This window comes from Sander vitreus, chromosome 11 (assembly GCF_031162955.1).
Source record: "Sander vitreus isolate 19-12246 chromosome 11, sanVit1, whole genome shotgun sequence".
NCBI classification, from domain to species: domain Eukaryota; kingdom Metazoa; phylum Chordata; class Actinopteri; order Perciformes; family Percidae; genus Sander; species Sander vitreus.
Window position 1 is genome coordinate 4,434,843 of NC_135865.1, and position 21,954 is coordinate 4,456,796.

A 21,954-nucleotide genomic window follows, 5' to 3' on the forward strand; every position below is an offset into this window, starting at 1 on the left:
CCTTTGACATTTGGTAGGAGGAACTGCTTTCAGTCTTGTTTACTGGAAAGACAGCGCAGCGTTGATTTTGAAGGACATATGTTGCTGGTTCATTTTCTGTCAATTATTTTAACTATATTTGAGTCTTAGCTTAACAAATGCAGCAGCTCTGATGAGCAGTATTTTGATAAGGTGTCATTGTCACTAGTGTTTCTGTGGGGGGGAAGCAGTTTTTTTTCCAAGAGGATTTTTTTTTTTTTTTTAATCGGGTGATAATGCAGTCCAAGTTTTGAAAGTTATTTTGAAGTTGGATTTGTTCTTTTGTCAGTCGGATGGGAAATGGGCTCACCTGTGCTCACTGAGTGCACACTCTAACAGCACCACAGACTACGCTGATGAGCCTTAATTTCCTTTCACCAGTACATTAACAGATTGTGGCCCCCATAGGTTCCATTATCCTCACAACGGCTGAGATGGACAGCATCTATCGCGGAAACACCTACGCTCAAGCCTTCCATTTGTGAGCAAATCCGATTCCCGTAGGACACCTTTCCGAGTATGCGTTGCTCCTTTTGGTCGGTTTACCCTTCATGAGGAAAGTGCTACGGTAGCTAAAGTCATTATAGGCCATCTGGTGCTGGGACCCTTTCAAATGGAAGAGTACATTAGCTCGACTGGGTTGAGAATGGCTAGATGTTTTCCATTTTTATGTTGCCATTTGTGATTCTGACGTCTACATTGTCAGTCACTAATTTTCACCCATGATTTCCTTGAGTGTTAAAATAGGTTACAATTGTAATCGAGGCATTTCCATATGCATGTTGTCCCGGAGAAATACAAATCAAAGTGAGTGAACATTGTAATAAAAACTGCATCTAAACAGCTGTTTCCCATTAAGGCTCTGCACTATGTGGCATACTACTGCCTTGATCCTGATTGCAATCTTTTGATATCAATTTCAGGATATCAGTTGTTTTTAAAAAAAAAAAAAAAAAGCACATGTATTTCTCATTGTTTTATGATTTGGCCTCTCTCCCTAACATAGCAGACTATTTCCCAGAATTGTGTTACCCGTTATCAGTGCTGATACAGAAACATGGGAGTCACTCTGCAGACCATCGAAAGACAGAACTAGGAGAAGCGGACTGAGGGAAGTGAGCCTCACCAGATGCAGCGAGGGGTCTGCGGATGGAGGAGTGAGGGAGTGGCAGGAGAAGGAAGGAAGGCTTGGGGGGGGCGGGAGCAGAGCGTACCAGCGTGCAGCAGCAGTAACCAGAGAATCGGGTTTCTCAGACTCAGTAGTGAGAGAGGGGAGGAGAGAGGAGGCTGAGCCAGATTTCCCTTCAGACACTCCCATGCTTTAAAGGCCCTGAGCTCAGCTAACAGTCCCTGAACTCTCCTTGATTCTGGATCTCAGCGTACAGGGCCAGTGTGACATACGCACCTCCCTTAACCTTATCCCGGGTCCTACCCACACATATCTGATGCCAGCTGTCACCTTAAGAGTACACACTTCTGGAGGTCGAACTCCTAATATCCCTGGTGGGATCTGTACTTTTGGTAAGTATAACTCTTTTTTCCCTATCAAGGAAAAATGCAATTTATAGTTTGTCTGACTCACTCTTTCTTTAGCTGCTGTTGCATGCAGGCTTGGCTGAAGTGATGCTTTAATGTCTCAAATGTCTGACTGGTTTTAATTTACTGTGCACACACCTCCCTCCCTGCCACAGTTTGGAGTTATAAATGGATTTCATTGGACTGACATGGCCTATTTACTTGTTTGTTGAATTCTTCACATACTTGTGTGCAGGAAAAATGCAGTCATGAGTAAATATCAGGACACAGATCTCACTGTACAGGGGAAATGAAACATTGTTATGATAGATTAAATAGATTTAAGCTGTTGGTTTTTATGTCTGAGTTTATTCCCAACGTCCATACTGTTAGATATGCCCATTAGTCATGTCTTTGTGTATGTGTGTGTGTGTGGTCAGTGAACTCCCTAAAGAAGTGGCCTTGTGACTCATCTCGCCTAAGGAGAGCGCCAATCCAAAACGCTGAAGCATTGCCCCAAAAATAAAACATAATGTGACCTAATTGCAGCTTAAAGGCTTGCATGTTAAGTATAAAGGAGAGGGGTTTAAACTTTGAATAGTGGAGAATCTGAAAAACTTGGATGGGAAATAAAAATGTCTTTGACGTGGCTCTGCAGTGAAAGCACAACACATAAAAGCGCACATCAGTTTATGGAGCAAATAGCTGTGGAAAATTAGCATCACTTTCATGGTCGGTCTGTTTTTTTCAGTAGGAGTGTGATATTAAATTGTGAAGCAACTGTGGATGCATTCCTTGTATCACGTCAGTCATACTGTGGTGAGAACTCAGTTTTTTCTTAAACTTGCCAAGGGGGGGGGGGGGGGTTGGCAAAAAAGGGATTTTTTTCAGAAGACAATGAACGGAAAGGATAGCTGTCAGGCAGGAATACAGATCTGCAGACTTTAGAAAACCTTCCCTTCTGGAAGTGTATGAGCCACATTTATCAGTGAACAACGGAGATAGCAGGATTTATTGGTTTTCACTGATAAGCAGCAAGTCTGAAGCTAATTTAGGTCTCTCTACTTTTAATGAGCGACATTATGAGGGTGCAAGGATAGAAGGGTTGTATGATGGGATAGAAGGGTTGTATGATGGTAAGATTGCAGACAGATTTATAATTTGGGGCTATAGAAAAAAAAGTTGACATGTTTTATAAAGCAATGGTTTTGTATAATTCCGTAGATACAGAGTAGTTTCAACACTTTAAAGGTCCCATATTGTAAAAAGTTATTTTTTTTAAATTATGAAGCAGTCAGATTGCTATACAAATACTGTGAAGAGTATCAAAAACAATCATATTTTGGGGGGGGGCTGGTGCCAGCCATGCTGATCTTTAGCAGGTATCATATTCACCATGTTAGTGTACACCATGTATGTGTTATCATGCTAACATTTGCTAATTAGCACTAAACACGAGCTGAGGCTGATGGGAATGTTGATGGTTTTGCAGGTATTTGGTCATCCAAAGGACTCTATGGGAACCAAGAATGTCTGTATTAAATTTCATGTGGAAATGCATAAATCTGGTCCAAAATAGAGGCCCGACCCACTGACAGATCGACACACAGACATTGCCGTCAGGGTTCAAACTTAACTTTTCCATCCACATTTTAAATGTTCAAATCTTACCAGCCACTCGGTAGATTACCATGGTTTTTTTGGCTAGTGAGTGAAGCAATCTACCAGCCGCTTGCATATTTTACCTGCATTTGGCTAGTATGGATGGTGCTAATTTTTAACTCTGATTGCCATCCCAAGGGCCAAGGCATGAGCGTTCCTAAAACACATTGTTGCAAGATTTTCTAGCGTTTTCATTTCATAATGATCCAAATCAAATTCTTAGAGTGGCTGCTGTATGTCTAGTATTGATTTTTATCTGATGAGGCGAGCACAGGCTGCTGGGTGTGTGTGATGTTTCTTAGTCAGCACAGGAGTTGAGTATAGATTGGTGGTATGAGTGGATTAAGATTTAAATGCTGACTCGCCCTGAAAATATCTTGGCATTTAGCGCCTTGAGTCTACTACATCCTTGCAGACACTACAGCAGAGCAGTCACTTGCCAACATCCCACTACCCAGCTGATTGTCATTTAGTGAGGCAAAGCAGAACAGCTGATTATTGGAGGTGACGAATGGACATATTTCACATGGATCAGCAGAGAAGTCCTGTATACTGTATGGACAAAGCAAATGGAACTAGTAATGTCCTTCCTAAACAACAACTTCCCTACAGTAAGGCATGGAAGCAGCTGTACTGAGGTTTTGTATCGATTTAAACTTTTTGTAAAAAAGCTTTTACTAAATAAATTTTGTTTGGAAACAGGCAAAAGCATCTGGAACACGTTTCCGACATCTGCTCCTTTTTAGCGGTGCATTTCCATTGGCATGATTCAAGAATAGCGATGGATCCTGAAGGTTCACGTGAGTAAATGTTATTCCCTCAGACTGATGATATAGATCTGTGATGATTTTGCAAGTTGTTTGAAGATGTATGATCTAATGCAGGGGGTTTCAACGTTTTTAGGCAAAGGACCCCTTAGCTGAAAGAGAGACGGCGCAGGGACCCCCCCCCCACTACATATTAGTATGAAAATTGAGTTGCATATTAAGCTGGGCCGACAATAACGTGTAGGGCAGCCTAAAGCCTTTACACATACCTTTTGGTGGTGCATACAATACTAACCTATTTAAATAATTGACATTCATATTTATACAGGTGCTGGTCATATAATTAGAATATCATGAAAAAGTTGATTTAGTTCAGTAATTCCATTCAAAAAGTGAAACTTGTATAATGTATACATTCATTCCACACAGACTGATATATTTCAAGTGTTTATTTCTTTTACTTTTGATGATTATAACTGACAATTAATGAAAACCCCAAATTCAGTATTTCAGAAAATTAGAATATTACTTAAGACCAATACAAAAAAGGATTTTTAGAGTTGTTGGCCAACTGAAAAGTATGAACATGAAAAGTATGAGCATGTACAGCACTCAGTACTTAGTTGGGGCTCCTTTTGCCTGAATTACTGCAGTAATGCGGCGTGGCATGGAGTGGATCAGTCTGTGGCACTGCTCAGGTGTTATGAGAGCCCAGGTTGCTCTGATAGGGGCCTTCAGCTCTTCTGCATGTTGGGTCTGGCGCATCGCATCTTCCTCTTCACAATACCCCATAGATTTTCTATGGGGTTAAGGTCAGGGGAGTTTGCTGGCCAATTAAGAACAGGGATACCATGGTCCTTAAACCAGGTACTGGTAGCTTTGGCACTGTGTGCAGGTGCCAAGTCCTGTTGGAAAATGAAATCTGCATCTCCATAAAGTTGGTCAGCAGCAGGAAGCATGAAGTGCTCTAAAACTTCCTGGTAGACGGCTGCGTTGACCCTGGACCTCCAGAAAACACAGTGGACCAACACCAGCAGATGACATGGCACCCCAAACCATCACTGACTGTGGAAACTTTACACTGGACTTCAAGCAACGTGGATTCTGTGCCTCTCCTCTCTTCCTCCACACTCTGGGACCTTGATTTCCAAAGGAGATGCAAAATTTACTTTCATCAGAGAACATAACTTTGGACCACTCGGCAGCAGTCCAGTCCTTTGTCTTTAGCCCAGGCGAGACGCTTCTGGCGCTGTGTCTTGTTCAGGAGTGGCTTGACACAAGGCATGCGACAGCTGAAACCCATGTCTTGCTACGTCTGTGCGTGGTGGTTCTTGAAGCACTGACTCCAGCTGCAGTCCACTCTTTGTGAATCCCCCCCACATTTTTTGAATGGGTTTTGTTTCACACTCCTCTCCAGAGTGCGGTTATCCTTATTGCTTGTATACTTTTTTTCTACCACATCTTTTCCTTCCCTTCGCCTCTCTATTAATGTGCTTGGACACAGAGCTCTGTGAACAGCCAGCCTCTTTAGCAATGATCTTTTGTGTCTTGCCCTTCTTGGGCAAAGTGTCAATGGTCGTCTTTTGGACAGCTGTCAAGTCAGCAGTCTTCCCCATGATTGTGTAGCCTACAGAACTAGACTGAGGGACCATTTAAAGGCCTTTGCAGGTGTTTTGAGTTAATTAGCTGATTAGAGTGTGGCACCAGGTGTCTTCAATATTGAACCTTTTCACAATATTCAAATTTTCTGAGTTTCATTAGTTGTCAGTTCTAATCATCAAAATTAAAAGAAATAAACACTTGAAATATATCAGTCTGTGTGGAATGAATGTATACATTATACAAGTTTCACTTTTTGAATGGAATTACTGAAATAAATCAACTTTTTCATGATATTCTAATTATATGACCAGCACCTGTACATCATGTTTTAATGTTAAACATACATGTAGCAGTGAATCCTTGAAGCTTCTGTATCTGTGGATAGCTACCTTAGTGTCTACCTTACCTACAAGCCAATAGCATGTCATCAATCTGGTGTCAGTTTAAGCTAATACTATGTTGGACTCGTGTTTATGTATATTTTCAGACACATTTAAACGTTTAAACCATAACCTTAGGGCCCCCTGCTGAAGATCTCCGCTTTAATGGAAGTTAAGCTCAGCGTTAAGTCCATATATCCTAATTAAATCAGTAATGGCAAAACCAATAAAACAATCCTCTCCCTGGCCTGCAGTTCTGATGGTGTAGTATCTCAGGTATGTCGTGACTTTTCACATGTGACTGCAGACATCGAAGATGACCCAGATGTCAAGGTGATGATGGCGGGTTCGACTCTGAAAAAGGTCAAGTCCCGTTCGTGGAAGAAGCAGCGGCATTTCCGCCTTCTGGAGGACGCCATGACGATCTGGTACAAGTCCAGATGGGCAGGGAAAAGCCACTCCACTTGTGAGTACCAAAGCGTGTGCACATGTTTGCATGCATGACATATAAACTGTCGTTTTATTCCTAATGATCTTCCCTGGTCAATCTCTGAATAAATAAAGCACATTGTACTGTATAATGGGTTCAAGTTCTGTGAAATTGAATCGTCTTCACGATTAGCTAATCGCATACTTTCAAATCGCAATTTTGATTTGAAAACGATTAATCGTTCAGCCCTAGAGCACGCGTCCGGGGATGCCTTTAAGGCCGGCGGCCACCTCACGAGCATTAATCCTGCCTCACGTCAGTGGAGGAGAGAGTGTGAGGGCCTGATGGTCTGCAGGCAGTACAGCCGTGATGGCTCTCTCCTGATTGTCCCTGTCAAAGCCTTCATCAAAGTTCGCCTTCATCAAGAGTTTTTGCTCTTCGGTTTTTGTGCTCATTAAACAAAAATTATAACATGTTAATTGGCAAGTTTAAAACGTGCAGGTAGGCAAATCATGTTACCTTCTGACAGAGCCAGGTAGAGCTTGGCAATATGGAGAAAATCAAACATCACAATACTTTTGACCAAATGGCTTACATCAACGTCGATATTGCGACGACATAGCAGGGTTGACTATTGGTGCTTTCACAAAATAGTTATAAATGACTGTCATAGTATATGTAGTCAATAGTATAATGACAAGCAGGCAAACAGCTAGAACTGTCTGGTAAGTTCAGAAAATGACGTCACTTTACTGTAATACAGCCATAAAAACCAGGAAAAGACAATTATCTAAAATTTAAGACAATATAAATGTAAATGGACTAGCCCTGCATCGCCGTGCAGTGCCCTGCTACATCATGCTTCCATGATTTCCATACCTAGAGATTGGCATGGTTTTATTTCAGTTAGCCTAATCGCTGGTTTGATTTGCATTGAGAGATGCAAATGATCTTATGGAAAGTATCCCATGCCAATCTCCAGGTATGATGAAGGGCATGTGATGATGAGGAGCTATTTTAACTCAAAGGCCAAGGGAACTTTATCAGGATCATATTATCCTGGATCCATAAAATAACTGGCCTTTAAAAATAAACATCTGCCTGCCTCTATGGAAATTTAACATGGGTGTACTGACTTATGCCCCCTGTATTTAAGGATGAACATTTATTTATTTACGATACATTATTCATTCACAAAGAAAATTGGTGTCCTTAAACATTGGATTTTCCTCATTTTTTTAATTAAGGCATTAAGATCAATTTCCTAAAGATGATTTTTTTATTCCTCTTTTTAGTTAATTTTAGCATGGGCGTATTAACTTATGCTGAGCACTGCAATATGGAAATATTGCCCAGTCCTAGAGCCAGGCTAGCTCTAAACTTTACTTTAACCATCCACTGATCATGTCTCAGTCTCAATTAGCGAAGTGGAGGCCGTGCGCGAGGGCCACCAGTCGGAGGTCCTGCAGAGCGCCGCTGAGGAGTTCCCCGCTGAGCTCTGCTTCACCTTGGTCTTTCACGGTCGCCAAGGCAACCTGGACCTTGTGGCCAGGACGCCCGAGGAAGCCAAAGCCTGGATCGAGGGAATGCGCAAGCTGATTCACAAGGCTCAAACGATGGATGAGAAGGAGAAGCAGGACCAGTATCCTTTTACTGTAGCACTGTGTTTATGGTATGAAAAACAAGTGTTAAATCTGCTGTTGGCTGATATCAAACACTGGCTTTTCTCTGCACAGAGCTTCAAGAAGTCTTGTGAAGTGCGTATCATTCTGAAAAAATGTCAGGTAATGGATTGAAGGTTTATTTATTAGCCTACAAAAATTTGAGTTTACTTGATATCTACATAAAAGTGACATGGCACTGTCCTGAACCTGTCATTAACATTATAAACAAGTCATAAACGTTTATGACATAACACTTCTTTTAGTAAGTGTCATTCGGTTTTTGTCATGACAAGTTATGGTCAGGGTTAGAGGTAGGGTTCATGTGTCATGACACGTCACTCTTATGTAGATACCTTCAATTAAAGTGTTACCAAATATTCCTTTAATTGTGTTTAAAAAAAAAAAAAAGAAGTGTTTTTCTATAGAAAGAAAAAACATGTTCTGTGAGAACAGGTTTTAGATTGGTGGTTATTCATAATTTGATGTACTGAGTGTGACTGTTAGTTTGATCTCTTGTTTATGGGAAATGTAGGTGTGTGTGTAGCCTATGTGAGCATGGATAAGTGTTGCATATTGATGTGATTTTACATATATTATTGTAATGGGATGTCTGTGATGTAGTGAGTATGCATTGTGTGTCTAGTGTGGACCCCAGGAAGAGTAGCTGACTGCTACGGCATCAGCTAATGGGGATCCTTTTAATAAACAATGAAACAAAAATGGAAAGTAATGGAAATAAAACATGAATGGAGATGACCATCCATTTTTATTTATGAATGAATATGATGATCTCGGAAAAACAGTCAACAAGTGTAATCAAGTCTGGTCCAGTATGGTGCGGAAGCTAGGTGACTTTTTTTTTTTAAAATGTTCTCTAATGTTACTTAACCAGACAACAACAATAAACGGCAACAAAAGAAAAAAAAGTTTTGCTCTGCCCATGAGATTATTTTATCCGTGGGGTTTTCTAATAGAACTCTCCAGCTGATTGTAACTGTACGTTTTTTTTTTATTTGAATTGTTGTTCCACAACACTTGAGCTGGCGTTTCCCTCAGTATCCTCTCAGGGGGGTCCGCGACTGGTTTCAGAAAGCTGACAAAAACAAAGATGGGAAGATGAATTTTAAAGAGGTGCAGACACTGCTGAAGATGATGAACGTGGAAATGAATGAGGACCATGCTTTGCATCTGTTCACGGTGAGCTATGAACCTCTTTAGATTGGTTTAATTAAGTTCACTTGTTGCTGCAGTGCATCTCTCTTAGGGCTGCACAATGAATTGCAATTGTATCGAAATCGCGATATGGACTAGTGCAATGTCCAAATTGTAGGGGCGGGGCTGCAATATTTGTTAGGCAAAATATGTATCAAACCATTCTGAATTAAGTATTGTGATGCTGCAGAGCCGTCCCATCCTAAAAATCTTTTTTTTGGTACAGATTCTGGCAAAAATCACACTATAATCATTTTTATTTTAATATTTTTCAAGGAAAATGAGAATAATGATACAAAAATGATCATTTCCTCCAGTATCGTAAATCATATCGCAATTGCAATGTCAGTCAAAAGAATTGCAGTCAGATATTTTCCTCATATCATGCAGCCCTAATCTCTCTCAAACATCTTTCATAAAATTGATGTGGAGTGACATATTTATTTTAGTTTTTTTTGGGTATGTGTGTGTGTATGTTTGTGGGTGTATACATACATGCATGTGTATGCATGTGGGTGTGGATAAGTGTTGCATATTGATGTGATTTTTACATATATTATTGTCATGGGATGTCTGTTATATAGTGGGTATGTATTGTGTGTCTAGTGTGGACCCCTGGACAAGTAGCTGACTGCTACGGCATCAGCTAATGGGGATCCTTTTAATAAACAATAAAAACATATTTAAACAGTGCAACAAAGAAAGCTGATGCTTTATTTCCACAGAGGGCTGACAAGTCTGAGAGTGGCTCTTTGGAAATCGAGCAGTTTGTCCATTTCTATAAGATGCTGACCCAGAGGAAAGAAGTGTTGAAGGTGTTCCAGGACTACTCTGAAGATAAAGAGAATTTACTGTTGGAGGAGCTGGAGACCTTCCTGAGCATGGAGCAGTACGAGGGAGGGCAGAGTTACCAGCTCGCCACGATGCTGATCAACCGCTACGAACCATCTGAATCAGGTAAGTACATTTACTCAAGTAATGTACTTAAGTACAAATTTGAGGCACTTTTCTTTTCATGCCACTTTCTACTTTTTACTCCACTACATTCATCTGACAGCTTTAGTTACTTCACAGATTAAGATGTTTGCACACAAAACACATGTAGTTTATAAAATCCGATGTTTTATTATAAATTAAACTACTCATTAACAATATAACGGTCTAAGTCCAGCTGAAATGATGTGACAAACACAGAACAGTTTTGATCGTTTCCAGTTTCTAAAATGTGAGGATTTTTGTTTGTTTGCATTGAGTACTTTTACTTTCAATACTTTAAGTATATTTTCCTGATGATGCTTACATACTTTCACGTAAGTAACATTTTCAATGCGGGACTTTTACTTTGATACAGAGTATTTTTACAGTGTGGTATTAGTACTTTTACTTAAGTAAAGAATCTCAATACTTCACCTCTGCCACCTCCACCTCTGCCTGCGCTGCCTCTTGATCTGTGACTACTAAAGTCGTGTCATATCCTCTGTGCAGCCAAGAAGCAAGGCATCATGTCGTTAGATGGCTTCCAGAGCTACCTGTGCTCACAGGAGGGCTCCATATTTAAACCTAAGCATCTGGATCTTCACCAGGACATGACCCAGCCGCTTAGCCACTACTTCATCTCCTCCTCACACAACACCTACCTCCTGGAGGACCAGCTGCTAGGACAGAGCAGCCTGGAGGCATACATCAAGTAAGGGCTGCTGCACGCACAGCATGCAACACCCTTTATTCTTAGTACGCGCTTTAAAGTCCCATCTTATGCTAATTTAAGGTTCATACTTTTAGGTAGGTATTTTAGGTTTCTATTAGAACATGCGTACATGCTTTAATGTTCAAAAAACATATTTTTTTTCAAACTGTCTGTCTAAATAAACCTGTATTGACTATCTGTCTGAAACGCTCTGTTTTAGCGTCTGTCTCTTTAAGTCCCCCTCTCGAAAAAGCCCAGTCTGCTGTGATTGGTCAGTGTTACCGGGTCTTCCACATCTGTGCTCTTGGAGTCTCTGCACCGTCATTGCAGCTGGGGAATGACTGTAACGACACTGTAGCGGCACTTTCTGTATACAGTCATTGCCGCTACAATGACGTATATAGATATATATATATATATATATATATATATATATATATATATATATATATATATATATTAGTATAGTTGTGACATCACAACCGTGCGGAAGTCCTGACGGCTTGTCTAAAGGCACAGTTTCTAAATACAGCATGTGTCCATTTGTCTGTGGATTGAGCATTTTGATACTTTCACAGTATTTATATAGCACCTCGACCTGCTTAGACTAGAAAAAGATATGGCTTTTTTTACAATATGGGATCTTTAATTGAAACAGAGGATAGGCAATCGCAGTAAAGTGAATTTAGTGTACTTATGAGTGACCAACTTGACAGAAGGTTGACGTTCTTAGCTTAAAATTAAAGGGGGTGTGTGTGTGTGTGTGTGTGTAGGGCCCTGAAGAGAGGCTGCCGTTGTGTAGAGGTGGACTGCTGGGACGGCAGTGATGGTGAACCCATTGTGTACCATGGTCACACTTTTACTTCCAAGATTCTTTTTAAAGATGTGATTTCAACTCTGAAGGAATACGCCTTCAAGGTGAGCAGCACTAGCACTATTTGCTTATAAAGGGTTGGCTTACTCAAATAACAAAGAAAACATTATTTTATGTGGGGTGCAAATGTTCCACCAAAACAAGTTCCTTGCCAAGAACATTTTGCAGAGCCACCATCTCTGTGTTCATAACTTAGTGGTGTGAATGCTGGATGCTGAAAAGCTGACACTACACTGAATTGCTGGCTGAAATGTGTAAAAAGAAAGTGAAGTAGTAGTAATAGTTGAAAAAGTGGGAATAAGTTTAATTACAATGAATGCCATTGAAAAGTTGAATAATACCAATGCCATATGTAAAAAAAGGAAAAGAAAAAGTAGAATATTTAAAAAAAAAAAATTAAACTTTTTCCCAGTAATTTCTGGTCTCAGGTGATTGGAGTTCCTGTCACTCAAGGCTTACATGGCCAAATGTGTAAGTCTGATTGCTTCTATAGTAACATGTCTGAGACCTACACAAATGGTACTACATTTTAACTTAAAAGTATGTATAAAGAGTGAAAATTGTGGAAATAGGAGCAAGACTTATTTGTAGAAGTTTTTAAAGCTCCTCTCGTCCTCTCCACTTTAGCTGTGATATCGCCCTCTCTAGCTCTGAACATTACATCCAATACACACTTATGTAAAAATCTGAGAAGGGCATTTTTACTAAGCTTCAAAGAAGGTGGAGTATTTTTTTAAAAGTTTTAATAGGATTTGAAAGTTGAATAATACCCGTAATGTATAAAAGATGAGACATTTTAAAGTTTGAATGGAGTTTCTAGCTGAAAGCATTTTTGGGAAGACATGGGGGACTCGAGTCACATGACTTGCATTTTTTAGGACTTGAGACTTGCTTGATAAACATTCATAAAAGACTCGACTTGACTTTGACTTGATATTCATGACTTGAGTCAAATGACTTGAAATTACTTGATTTTCTGTTTAATAAATATATATTCTATGGTTAAGGATGTGTTTCTGTCCCATACAAGTGAGGCATGTTTGAAGAATATTATTTGACTTAGAAACCATTATACTTGAATTGTTTGAATGAATTTCATGATTTGATGTCATGTTTGAGGCATACTGAACAAATATGTATGTTGATTTATTGTTGGCCTAATGTCAGTTTTAGGCTGTGTTTTTTGTATCTGTATACATTTAAACTGTTCAGATGTATGTGGCTTGGACGCAATGCCTTTTGAATATTGAGTAGGATAAAATGCAAATAAAACTCCAGCAGTTCATAACCACGGTCTTTAGCTTGTTTTAAAAATGGAAACTTTTGTATGACTTGACTTGGGACTTGCTTGACCAAAACTATGACTTGAATTGCTTGATTGTCACAAAAAATGACTTGGACTTGCTTGAGACTTGAAGGTGAAGACTTGAGACTTACTTGTGACTTGCCCATGTGTGACTTACTCCCATGTCTGTGAATGGGTATACAATGAAAAAGTGTGCAAATGTATAGATTTTGAACAATTTCCTAGAAAACATTGAATATTTCTGAAAGTATGAAAGATATGAATATGACAAGTAATAGCACACATGATCTAAATGAGCTGAATGTTTGAATGAGGTTTCTACATAGAGAAATGTGGAAGGGGTTAAAAGGCTACTGAGGTATAAAAATGAAGAGAATTGTAGAAGAACATTGTGGTTGTAAATGCTTTTAAGACAGAATAATAATAATAATAACAATAATAATACAGATAAGCTTTAAAAAACAGTATTGTGTCTTTTCTTTCCTGTTTGATAGGCATCGGACTTCCCAGTCATTCTGTCTCTTGAGAATCACTGTGGTGTGGAGCAGCAGACAGTCATGGCCCAGCACCTTAGCAAAATCCTGGGTGACACACTACTGACCACCCTTCTGGATGGGCAGATCCCTCAACAGCTTCCTTCTCCACAGGTTACAATCTGTTTGGTTTTTGTTCATATATACACTTCAGAGGGCGAGGCACCGAGGGATTCATTTTTATTTTTTTTTAACCAATTGTGGCGGGCAGTTAAGTTGCGGGCCATGTTAACCAGTGTTCCCCAAAGAAGCTGACAACACAACCCTGCTAATTTCAGCCAAGGAAATAATGTCTACTTTAGACCTCAGTTTACCAGGACTAGCAACTCAAATGCATCAGATTTGTTATAGGCAGGAGACGTGGTTCCGTGCCTAATGTTAGTATTCAGCTCAAAGCACTGCTGTTTCTAAGTAGAGCTGTTGCGGCTTTAAGCGGTCCAACAAAGTGCTGCGGCGAGGGACTAAACTCTGGGAGATGCATCAACACACTGTGACGCGCTCCGGTTGTTTTGCAATGATTTATTCCTCCACACGTAAAATACAACTAGCACTGCAGTTACCAAATGTAAAGTTACTTCAGGAGTCGAAATAAGTGCGTTAGTGCGGCGGTCAACAAAAAGCGTTCGCTCCCAGGCTCACCCCCTCTCTGTCAAAGCCCAAAAAACCCAGGTGAACAGGTGAAGCAAATATGTTATCACTTCCGCTCAAACCGCGATGAAAACGTCCACCACCTACAATATAAGTGCACAATATAATAATCAATAAATAATATAAATGAGACCATAAACAACATACAATATGTGGCTCCTACAAGAGCCATACAGAGTCTTGTTTCATCTTAAAATAGTGTAGTGTGGCTTTTACATGCTGTTTGTATATTGTAGTTTTAATGTGAACACCTCATTTTGGTGATTTTGAGGGGAAACTTTATTTTTTGTCTCCCTGGACCCTACTTTCCTATGTATTTGTGTCAAAGGGAAATTGGTCAAGAATAAAGCAAGACCACTGCAGCTGGCAGCGGAGAAAACAAGCTATAATGTTACGTTAATGGGCAATTGCGCAACTTCAATTTAGTGTCTGAGTGACAACATTCAGAAAAGGATCCCTACAGAGATAGACCTTTTTGTTAAAGGGTAAGATCCTTTTTGTTTAACATGAAACATCCCCGAAATCGCTATCGCCAAACCCACCAGACTCCATCCGACACAGAAGCTAAGCATTGTACTGCTGTGGACGGGGGCAGCAGCTAAATGTATTGTATGAAACTTAGGTATCATTTAGAATATAGACATTTTAAAGATGAATGGTTTGTGTGTGGCCTGTTGTGCATCTACCACTGAAAGCATAACCATTGTATAAATTCCAATCTTTTCCATTGGAGCACTTACGGCAATCAATGCTAACTTGAAGTAATGGCAGATCAATCCTGCGATGAATTCCATTGAGGATTTTAGCAATTAAATAGGTGCAATGCTGCGTTTAGTTGGGAGACAGCAAAGTGCAGAAAGATGGACCACCTTCATGAGCAGTCTGGGTACTCAGCCCATTCAACTAACATGAATGAATGGGTTTCTTTATCTAACTGGGTTAAATGAAGTTCTTAAATCTACTCATTTGTACTTTCAAATGAACAGAAAAATACTGCAAATAAAGTGGAGTTGATTATCACGTACAGCATGCAGACAAACAGCTCTCACCGATCTGTGCCTGTGTTGGTGTTCATTCCAGGAATTGAAAGGCAAGATTTTGCTGAAAGCCAAGAAGCTTAACAATCCAGAAGACTGTCTCGATGGAACCCAGACAGATGAAGTAAGCGACGAAGAAGCAGAAGATGCAGAGAGCCCGACTACAGGGAACCCACCTGCTAGGAAGGTACATCAACCTGATACTTTATGAGATCCGAGATCCCTTAATGTTGGATTCAAGAAAGCGACTTTATTTCTTCATGATTTGACCATGCTTCTTAAATATACACATTTTCCTTTACAGATAGTGGAAGTAGAGAAGACAGGGAATGCTATAAAAAGTGATTGTAAATCAAGACAGAAGCGTATGGAGATTGATTGTAGAGAGAGACAGGAAGCTGGGTTGGGACATAAGAGACAGCGAGGCGAGACTGGAGTAAAGGAAGGGAGATAGTGAAAAGAAACAGGAAACTTATTTAAAAGAAGACAGATATGGGAGAAAGAAAACGGCATCCAATGTCCGTCGCCTTAGCTGTGGGAAAGAAAGCTCAGTGTCCTCTGAGGAAATAGCTATTAGAAAATATCTAAATTCTGAAAGTGAAATGCTCAGTGCAGCTGCTGAGAAGCGAGACATGAACTGGAAGCATCTGTGGCTTTAATAATTGAATTCTATAATAGGATTCTAATCGTTTTACCCAGATTTATTAGCTGCATTAAAGCTTTGGTTAAGCTAAATTCATCTTTAACATTTGTTGTTATTGCTGTAATTTATAGGCCAGTTATTTAATAATAATAATAATAATTCCCCAATAAATTACTTATCCACACACTGTTACACAATCAAACAGTGTGAAAAAAGTTGGAAGTAAGAAAACAGATACCTGTTTTTTTGTCCACAACTTAACAAAAACTGTTAAAATAAAATGTAAAAATGCATCAATAAAGTAATACGTACCTAGGAATGTGTCCCAAATTTAAATAAAACAGCTGTGGCTGACAGAAATTGGACATTTTCCTTGAAAAGCAACGACAAGCATGTTAACATCACTAATAAATACTCAGTAATTAGCTCAATATTTGTATACAAATATATACAACTGATACAGTATGTGGTGCTGAGTCATTTATACTTTTATTAGAATTGTTTCACTCTGTTGTTAGAACACACATTACACACAGTCCATACTCTGTACTTTGGTCCGTATGGGGACTTGAACCGGTGACCCTCCGCTTCTCAACCCAACTTCCTGCAGACTGAGGTACTGCCACCCGCATATATATATCTGCATAATAATATCCACATAATAGTGTTATAATTGCTGATATTGAGTGAAAAAAAAAAAGTAAAGACAACACTTGAATATGTCCGTATCAGAGGAATGAAACCAGATGGAAGCTGCAAATATTAGAAGATATTGAAAACCCCTTAATACTGTATGAATTGTATGTAGCTATTGCTTTGCATGGGTTCATAAAGAAGTGGCAAATAAGGTCAAGACTCATGAGATAGTTAGGAAACATCATTTTCCTGTTTTTAATTTGAATAAAAGCATGCTCATTTATAACGACTGTAGTTGTTGCGGTGTGGTTACATCATGATAATGTCATGATGTAACCCCCCCCCCCACACACTATTTTGTTGCAGTTTGGTAGTTGTGGACAAATTACCAGGTCATTATTATTGACTCACTAGCCTCTAATTTCCAGGGATACGGTGACCCAGAGCTGCTTACCCCTAGATGTTATTAATGTTTAAAGTGATGGGAATAGGATTTCTTTGTTGATTCATTTTCCATTTTATTCTCCCATTTTGCAGAAGTCCAAACTGTCCACGGCGCTGTCGGACTTGGTGGTTTACTGCAAGAGTGTGCACTTCCGTGACTTTGAGCATGCTCGTTCACACGCCAAATGCTATGAGATATCCTCGTTCTCTGAGAACAAGGCCCAGGCGCGTGCTAAGGACGAAGGTACATGAAGGGAACAGTGGACAACTTTAAAATCTTAAGTGCATTTCATATCCCTCAGATAAAATAATATCTGTCTCATGACTATAACATGTTATCCATGTGTTACAAAGTGTACAGTATCTTTCTTTTGACATTTTTTATATTATTTATAACACAACAGAGGAACACGTAGCTTCTCTGTGTTCATGCTGTATCAGGGGTCTGTATCAGGGGTCTCCAACATGTAGCTTTCCAGAATAAATGTGGTAATGTTTTCTTGGACCCTGATGGGAATATTTTCAGTGATGTAGCTAATTATGTGGGCTAAAAGAAATGTAAAATAAGTCATGCACCTTGACATGAAGTGAAGAGACAAACAGAAGCTTCACTCTTGGCCACTTCAGTAGCCCTTAGATGAAGAACGGTTGGAGACCCCTGTGCTATAGAAATAGAGTGGCTTTATTCTCTTTAAACCTCTCCTCAGGGACAGATTTTGTGCAGTACAACACACGTTGTGTTAGAGTGTAAGATCCTTTGTGTTTAACATAAAACATCCCCGAAATCGCTATCGCCAAACCCACCAGACTCCATTTGGACAAAAACATAATGATATGAACTAGAAAGAATAATTTTATCATGATAAAACACACACTTCATTCAAAGTCGACAGAAAGTCGATCAAAAGTTGCATTGGTTTGTCTATCCACAGTTTCAACAATCACTAATTAGTTTGAAATAAACCCTTAATTCACCCTAGCCATGTGCAGATATGCTGGATCTAGATCTGTACACGCTAACGAAGTCTGGTGGGTTTGGCGATAGTGATTTCGGCGCTCTTTCTTGTTAAATTATTATATTATTTACAGCTGTACCTGAGAATAGATAGAGGGACACGTATCTCTGTGTTTACGCTATAGAAATTGAGTGACTTTATTATCTTTAAACCTCTCCTCAGGAACAGATTTTGTGCGGTACAACACTCGGCAGCTGAGCAGGATCTACCCCGATGGCATCAGGACCAATTCCTCTAACTACAACCCCCAGGAGATGTGGAATGTGGGCTGCCAGATAGGTGAGGGGGAAGGGTGATGTCGCCCTCTGCTGGTTACACCAAACTTACTTACTTACAAACTTACTTACCTCTGAAATCCCCTCCTGTCCCCTGTTTCCAATCTTAATGAGTGTTCTGATGGCCAAGCAATTTCATGTATTATTTCAGCCACGTGTATTGAAGTGCTTTCAGGATCAGAAAGATTGAATTGTGCTTTTGATACTTAGGATTCAGGGTATGGATGTAGACGGGGTCAGTGCTGTCAATTGAGCCATTATGGTTACAGTTTAATCTGCCAAATATGATTAGCACTTAACATAACATACAACTTTAACAAAAGATAGTGCTGTCGCTGCTGGATGAAAACCTTGTATATTCCCAATGCAAAATCTAAATCAAGAAAAGGACAAATAAAGGCTCTTTTTGATTTGGTTGTCGGTTTCAAAAGCTCAACTTGTCACAGAATCTTCCTAACCCAAAGAAAGGCACACACTCCAGGGAAATGCATAAATATAATATATAAATAATAATTGACAGTAGACAGTGATAGCCAACATGGTCCCCAGCCAAAAATGAACCAGGATCATTGCAATTTGGTATGTAGCTTATATCACTCACAATTTGAACATGGAAATAACCATGTGACAATCTTTGACATGTGGCCCTAATCCTGTTCCGTAAGGGCCAGGCTCAGAGCAGCTGGAGCAGTTCAACAGGACAGATGTTTCCTGTCATCAGGGCTAAACCGACACCGTCTGTTCTGGATGAAAGGCTGGACTTGTCACATGAACTTTTGATAGCTAGACAGAATACTCTGAGTCTAGGAAATCATGGGATACAGCCTGCCAAGAAACAACACAGTAAATTGCATTATTTCCCTTCTCCGTCTTTCCCAAAGTGGCTCTGAACTTCCAGACAGCTGGTCTGGAAATGGACCTGAATGATGGGCTGTTCAGGCAGAACGGCTGCTGCGGCTACGTCCTCAAGCCTGACTTCATGAGAGACAGCAACACTCGGTTCAGTCCAGACAAACCCGAGGAGCGGCAAGGCTACAAACCCCTCCGCTTATCCATACAGGTTCAAAACTGCACAACAGTAGTTTGTCAGTGTGAGGCACGGTGTTGCAGAAAACTAGCATGAACACCACTGAATAACAAAGAAAAAAGACACAAATTGCTGTTCTTTTGTGCAAGTACAGTACAGTGGTGTCTGTATCTAATAGGTAAATATGTGTGTGTGTGTGTGTTCATCAGGTGTTAAGTGGGCAGCAGCTACCAAAGGTGAATCAGAAAGAGGGCTCTATTGTAGACCCCCTGGTCAGAGTGCAGATCTTTGGAGTGCCAAGGGACCAGGACATGAAAGAAACCACTTACATTAACAACAACGGTGAGTTTTCTCTGTACGGATAATGTGTATTGCATTTATATAGATAGTTTTGATGTTATAAGGGCCAGGATGTGAAAGAAAAATAAGTACTTGTTGTTGCTTATTGCTCCTCTGCATGTGTGCATGTTTAAAAAAAAAAATTATTCTGTGTTGCTTGGCTGCGTTTTGTTGCTTGCTTGTGTAGCTACAGTTACTCAATGTGTATACTGATGATGTAGTAACATACAAATGTCTTGCTGCTTCCCGTTTCTCTGCATGGCTTCTCTTGTTGCTGTCTTTATGGCATCTTGTTGTCTTCTGTCTGTACATTTGAACCCATAAAATTGTCTAGCAACCAAAGGAGTCGAAAATTAGCCGGATGGCTAACACTGGCACATTCACAGAAATGTGCCAGTGAAAGTACAAAGTACCCATCCCAGTTGGTCGTACTCACTGCTCTACTGCCCTCTACCTGCAGGTTTTAACCCAACGTGGGATGAAACTTTTCATTTTGTCATCCACACCCCCGAGTTGGCCCTGGTTCGCTTTGTGGTGGAGGACCACGATAGGGCGTCCAGGAACGACTTCATTGGACAGTTCACTCTTCCGTTTACGTGCATCCAAGCAGGTGAGCAAAGAGACCGCTCACTGCAGTATTTGTTAAATATGTACATTTAATCGTATGTTGCATCACATACCAGATGCAGGAGAACTGAATACCACTCTCTTAGAGAGCTTTTTCTTTACCAAAGTCTTCAACACCTTTCCCTTTCTCAGGATATCGTCACATACATCTGCTCTCCAAAGATGGAATAGCGATCCCTCCCGCCTCCCTCTTTGTCAACATCAGCATCTCGGAGCTCACATGAAGAAGTCAAATCTGAGTATATGAAGCCAGAGGCGCTGCTGTGTCTTTATTGGGCTGATGAAGGATGCGTACATGATGCACCAATACTTTTATCAGATATTGGGCATTTGCCTGACTAAAGACAATTTTTTTTCCCCCACCAACTTAAAATATCAATGCTTGGTTAACGTATCAAAAATCGGACTGTTTCTCAGCATTATTCACTCAAAACAAGATATTGGGTGATTGCAGTAGAGTACTCTATTCAAATAGATTGAATCAGATAAAGGGACTCATTTTAAAATAGGATTGATGCATCTCCTTCACCAAGAAATTAGACAACTACTAAGAAACAGGGTCAAAAGATATCATGCAGTACTATAAGCTCTTTTTTTTAAATAACGATATCTATTTATTTATGTTCTTATGTCTGTGTGCAATTGTCAATTCAACTTTGTATGTTAATATCGCCCGCAAACTTAATTGTCATTGTCTGAGAATGAAGTAACGAAGGATTGCTGCATGTCTAGAATGTCTAAATATACCGTTTGCCTTTAGGTGTACTGTATGTGGAAGCAACAGTACCTAAAATAACTGAAAGTGTAATAATAGAATGTTAAAAAAAAAAAAAAAAAAAACATTGCCTACTATCATAAAGGACTCAGAACTTTGCATCATGTTGGGATAATCTTATTTCTATTTAATGTACAAATTCCACAAGGTTATGTTGTGTATAACGTAAATGTTTGTATACTATATATAGGCCTGTAAATACATTTTCTGAATGGTTCAACATCCGTGACTCATTGTTCAAGTTCGTTACTTCACTTTATATACTTTAGTTCTTTATCGCAAGCAAATATTAAAAGGACTTGAAATAAAACAAAACATGGTTTCTTTTTCACAGCACACCTTCCTTTCAAGACAGGAAATGGGACAGAGAGGAGGAATGATGTGTAGCAAAGGGCCGCAGGTTGGAATCAAATCCCCGGCCACTGCAGTAAGGACTGAGTCTCTGTACATGGGGCGCGCGCTCAACCAGGTGAACCTTAACCACTCGAGCTGCTTCGTAGGGCGGGACTAGAAGTTACGTGGGTTCCATAATAACGCCTTCTAGCAACGGTGTGCAGCGGGCTTCGAGGTGCGTTTTCTCTTGTTTAGTGGCTGTGTCACAGGTGATACCCAATCAGTAGCGACGTGTATGTTAACTCGTAATAAAAAGGCAGAGCGCTTGCGAACACAGCAGGGTGTTCGACTTCACCCCTGTTTCAGTTTAAATAAAGCGTTTGCTGCGTTTTGTTGGGACTGAACGTGGCCCAGAGAACATAACGATCACGGTGTCACGACCTGATGTCTAGGGGTAAACCGGACGCAACAAAGTGTGCCCCCCCCCACTCTTCCCACTCCCAA

At 40.0% G+C, this 21,954-nt stretch overlaps 1 protein-coding gene across 1 annotated transcript; it reads left to right on the forward strand.

The window, feature by feature from the left end:
- Window positions 1-73: 73 nt before the first annotated feature.
- Window positions 74-21,432, forward strand: LOC144526026 (1-phosphatidylinositol 4,5-bisphosphate phosphodiesterase delta-4-like). The gene is made up of 16 exons (XM_078263156.1): window positions 74-1,539; window positions 3,898-3,995; window positions 6,252-6,410; window positions 7,788-8,016; window positions 9,106-9,235; window positions 9,976-10,207; window positions 10,736-10,937; window positions 11,711-11,855; window positions 13,612-13,764; window positions 15,379-15,522; window positions 17,152-17,302; window positions 18,237-18,353; window positions 19,231-19,409; window positions 19,586-19,718; window positions 20,176-20,325; window positions 20,475-21,432. Exons 2-16 carry the CDS (start codon window positions 3,977-3,979, stop codon window positions 20,564-20,566), a joined length of 2,235 nt encoding a protein of 744 aa, XP_078119282.1. The 5' UTR covers window positions 74-1,539; window positions 3,898-3,976; the 3' UTR covers window positions 20,567-21,432.
- The last annotated feature ends 522 nt before the right edge of the window (window positions 21,433-21,954 follow it).

Coding starts and splice junctions, on each gene's coding strand:
- LOC144526026 (XM_078263156.1), top strand. Junction 10,208..10,735: donor CTACGAACCATCTGAATCAG/GTAAGTACATTT, acceptor TCCTCTGTGCAG/CCAAGAAGCAAGGCATCATG. Junction 15,523..17,151: donor GGAACCCACCTGCTAGGAAG/GTACATCAACCT, acceptor CCCATTTTGCAG/AAGTCCAAACTGTCCACGGC.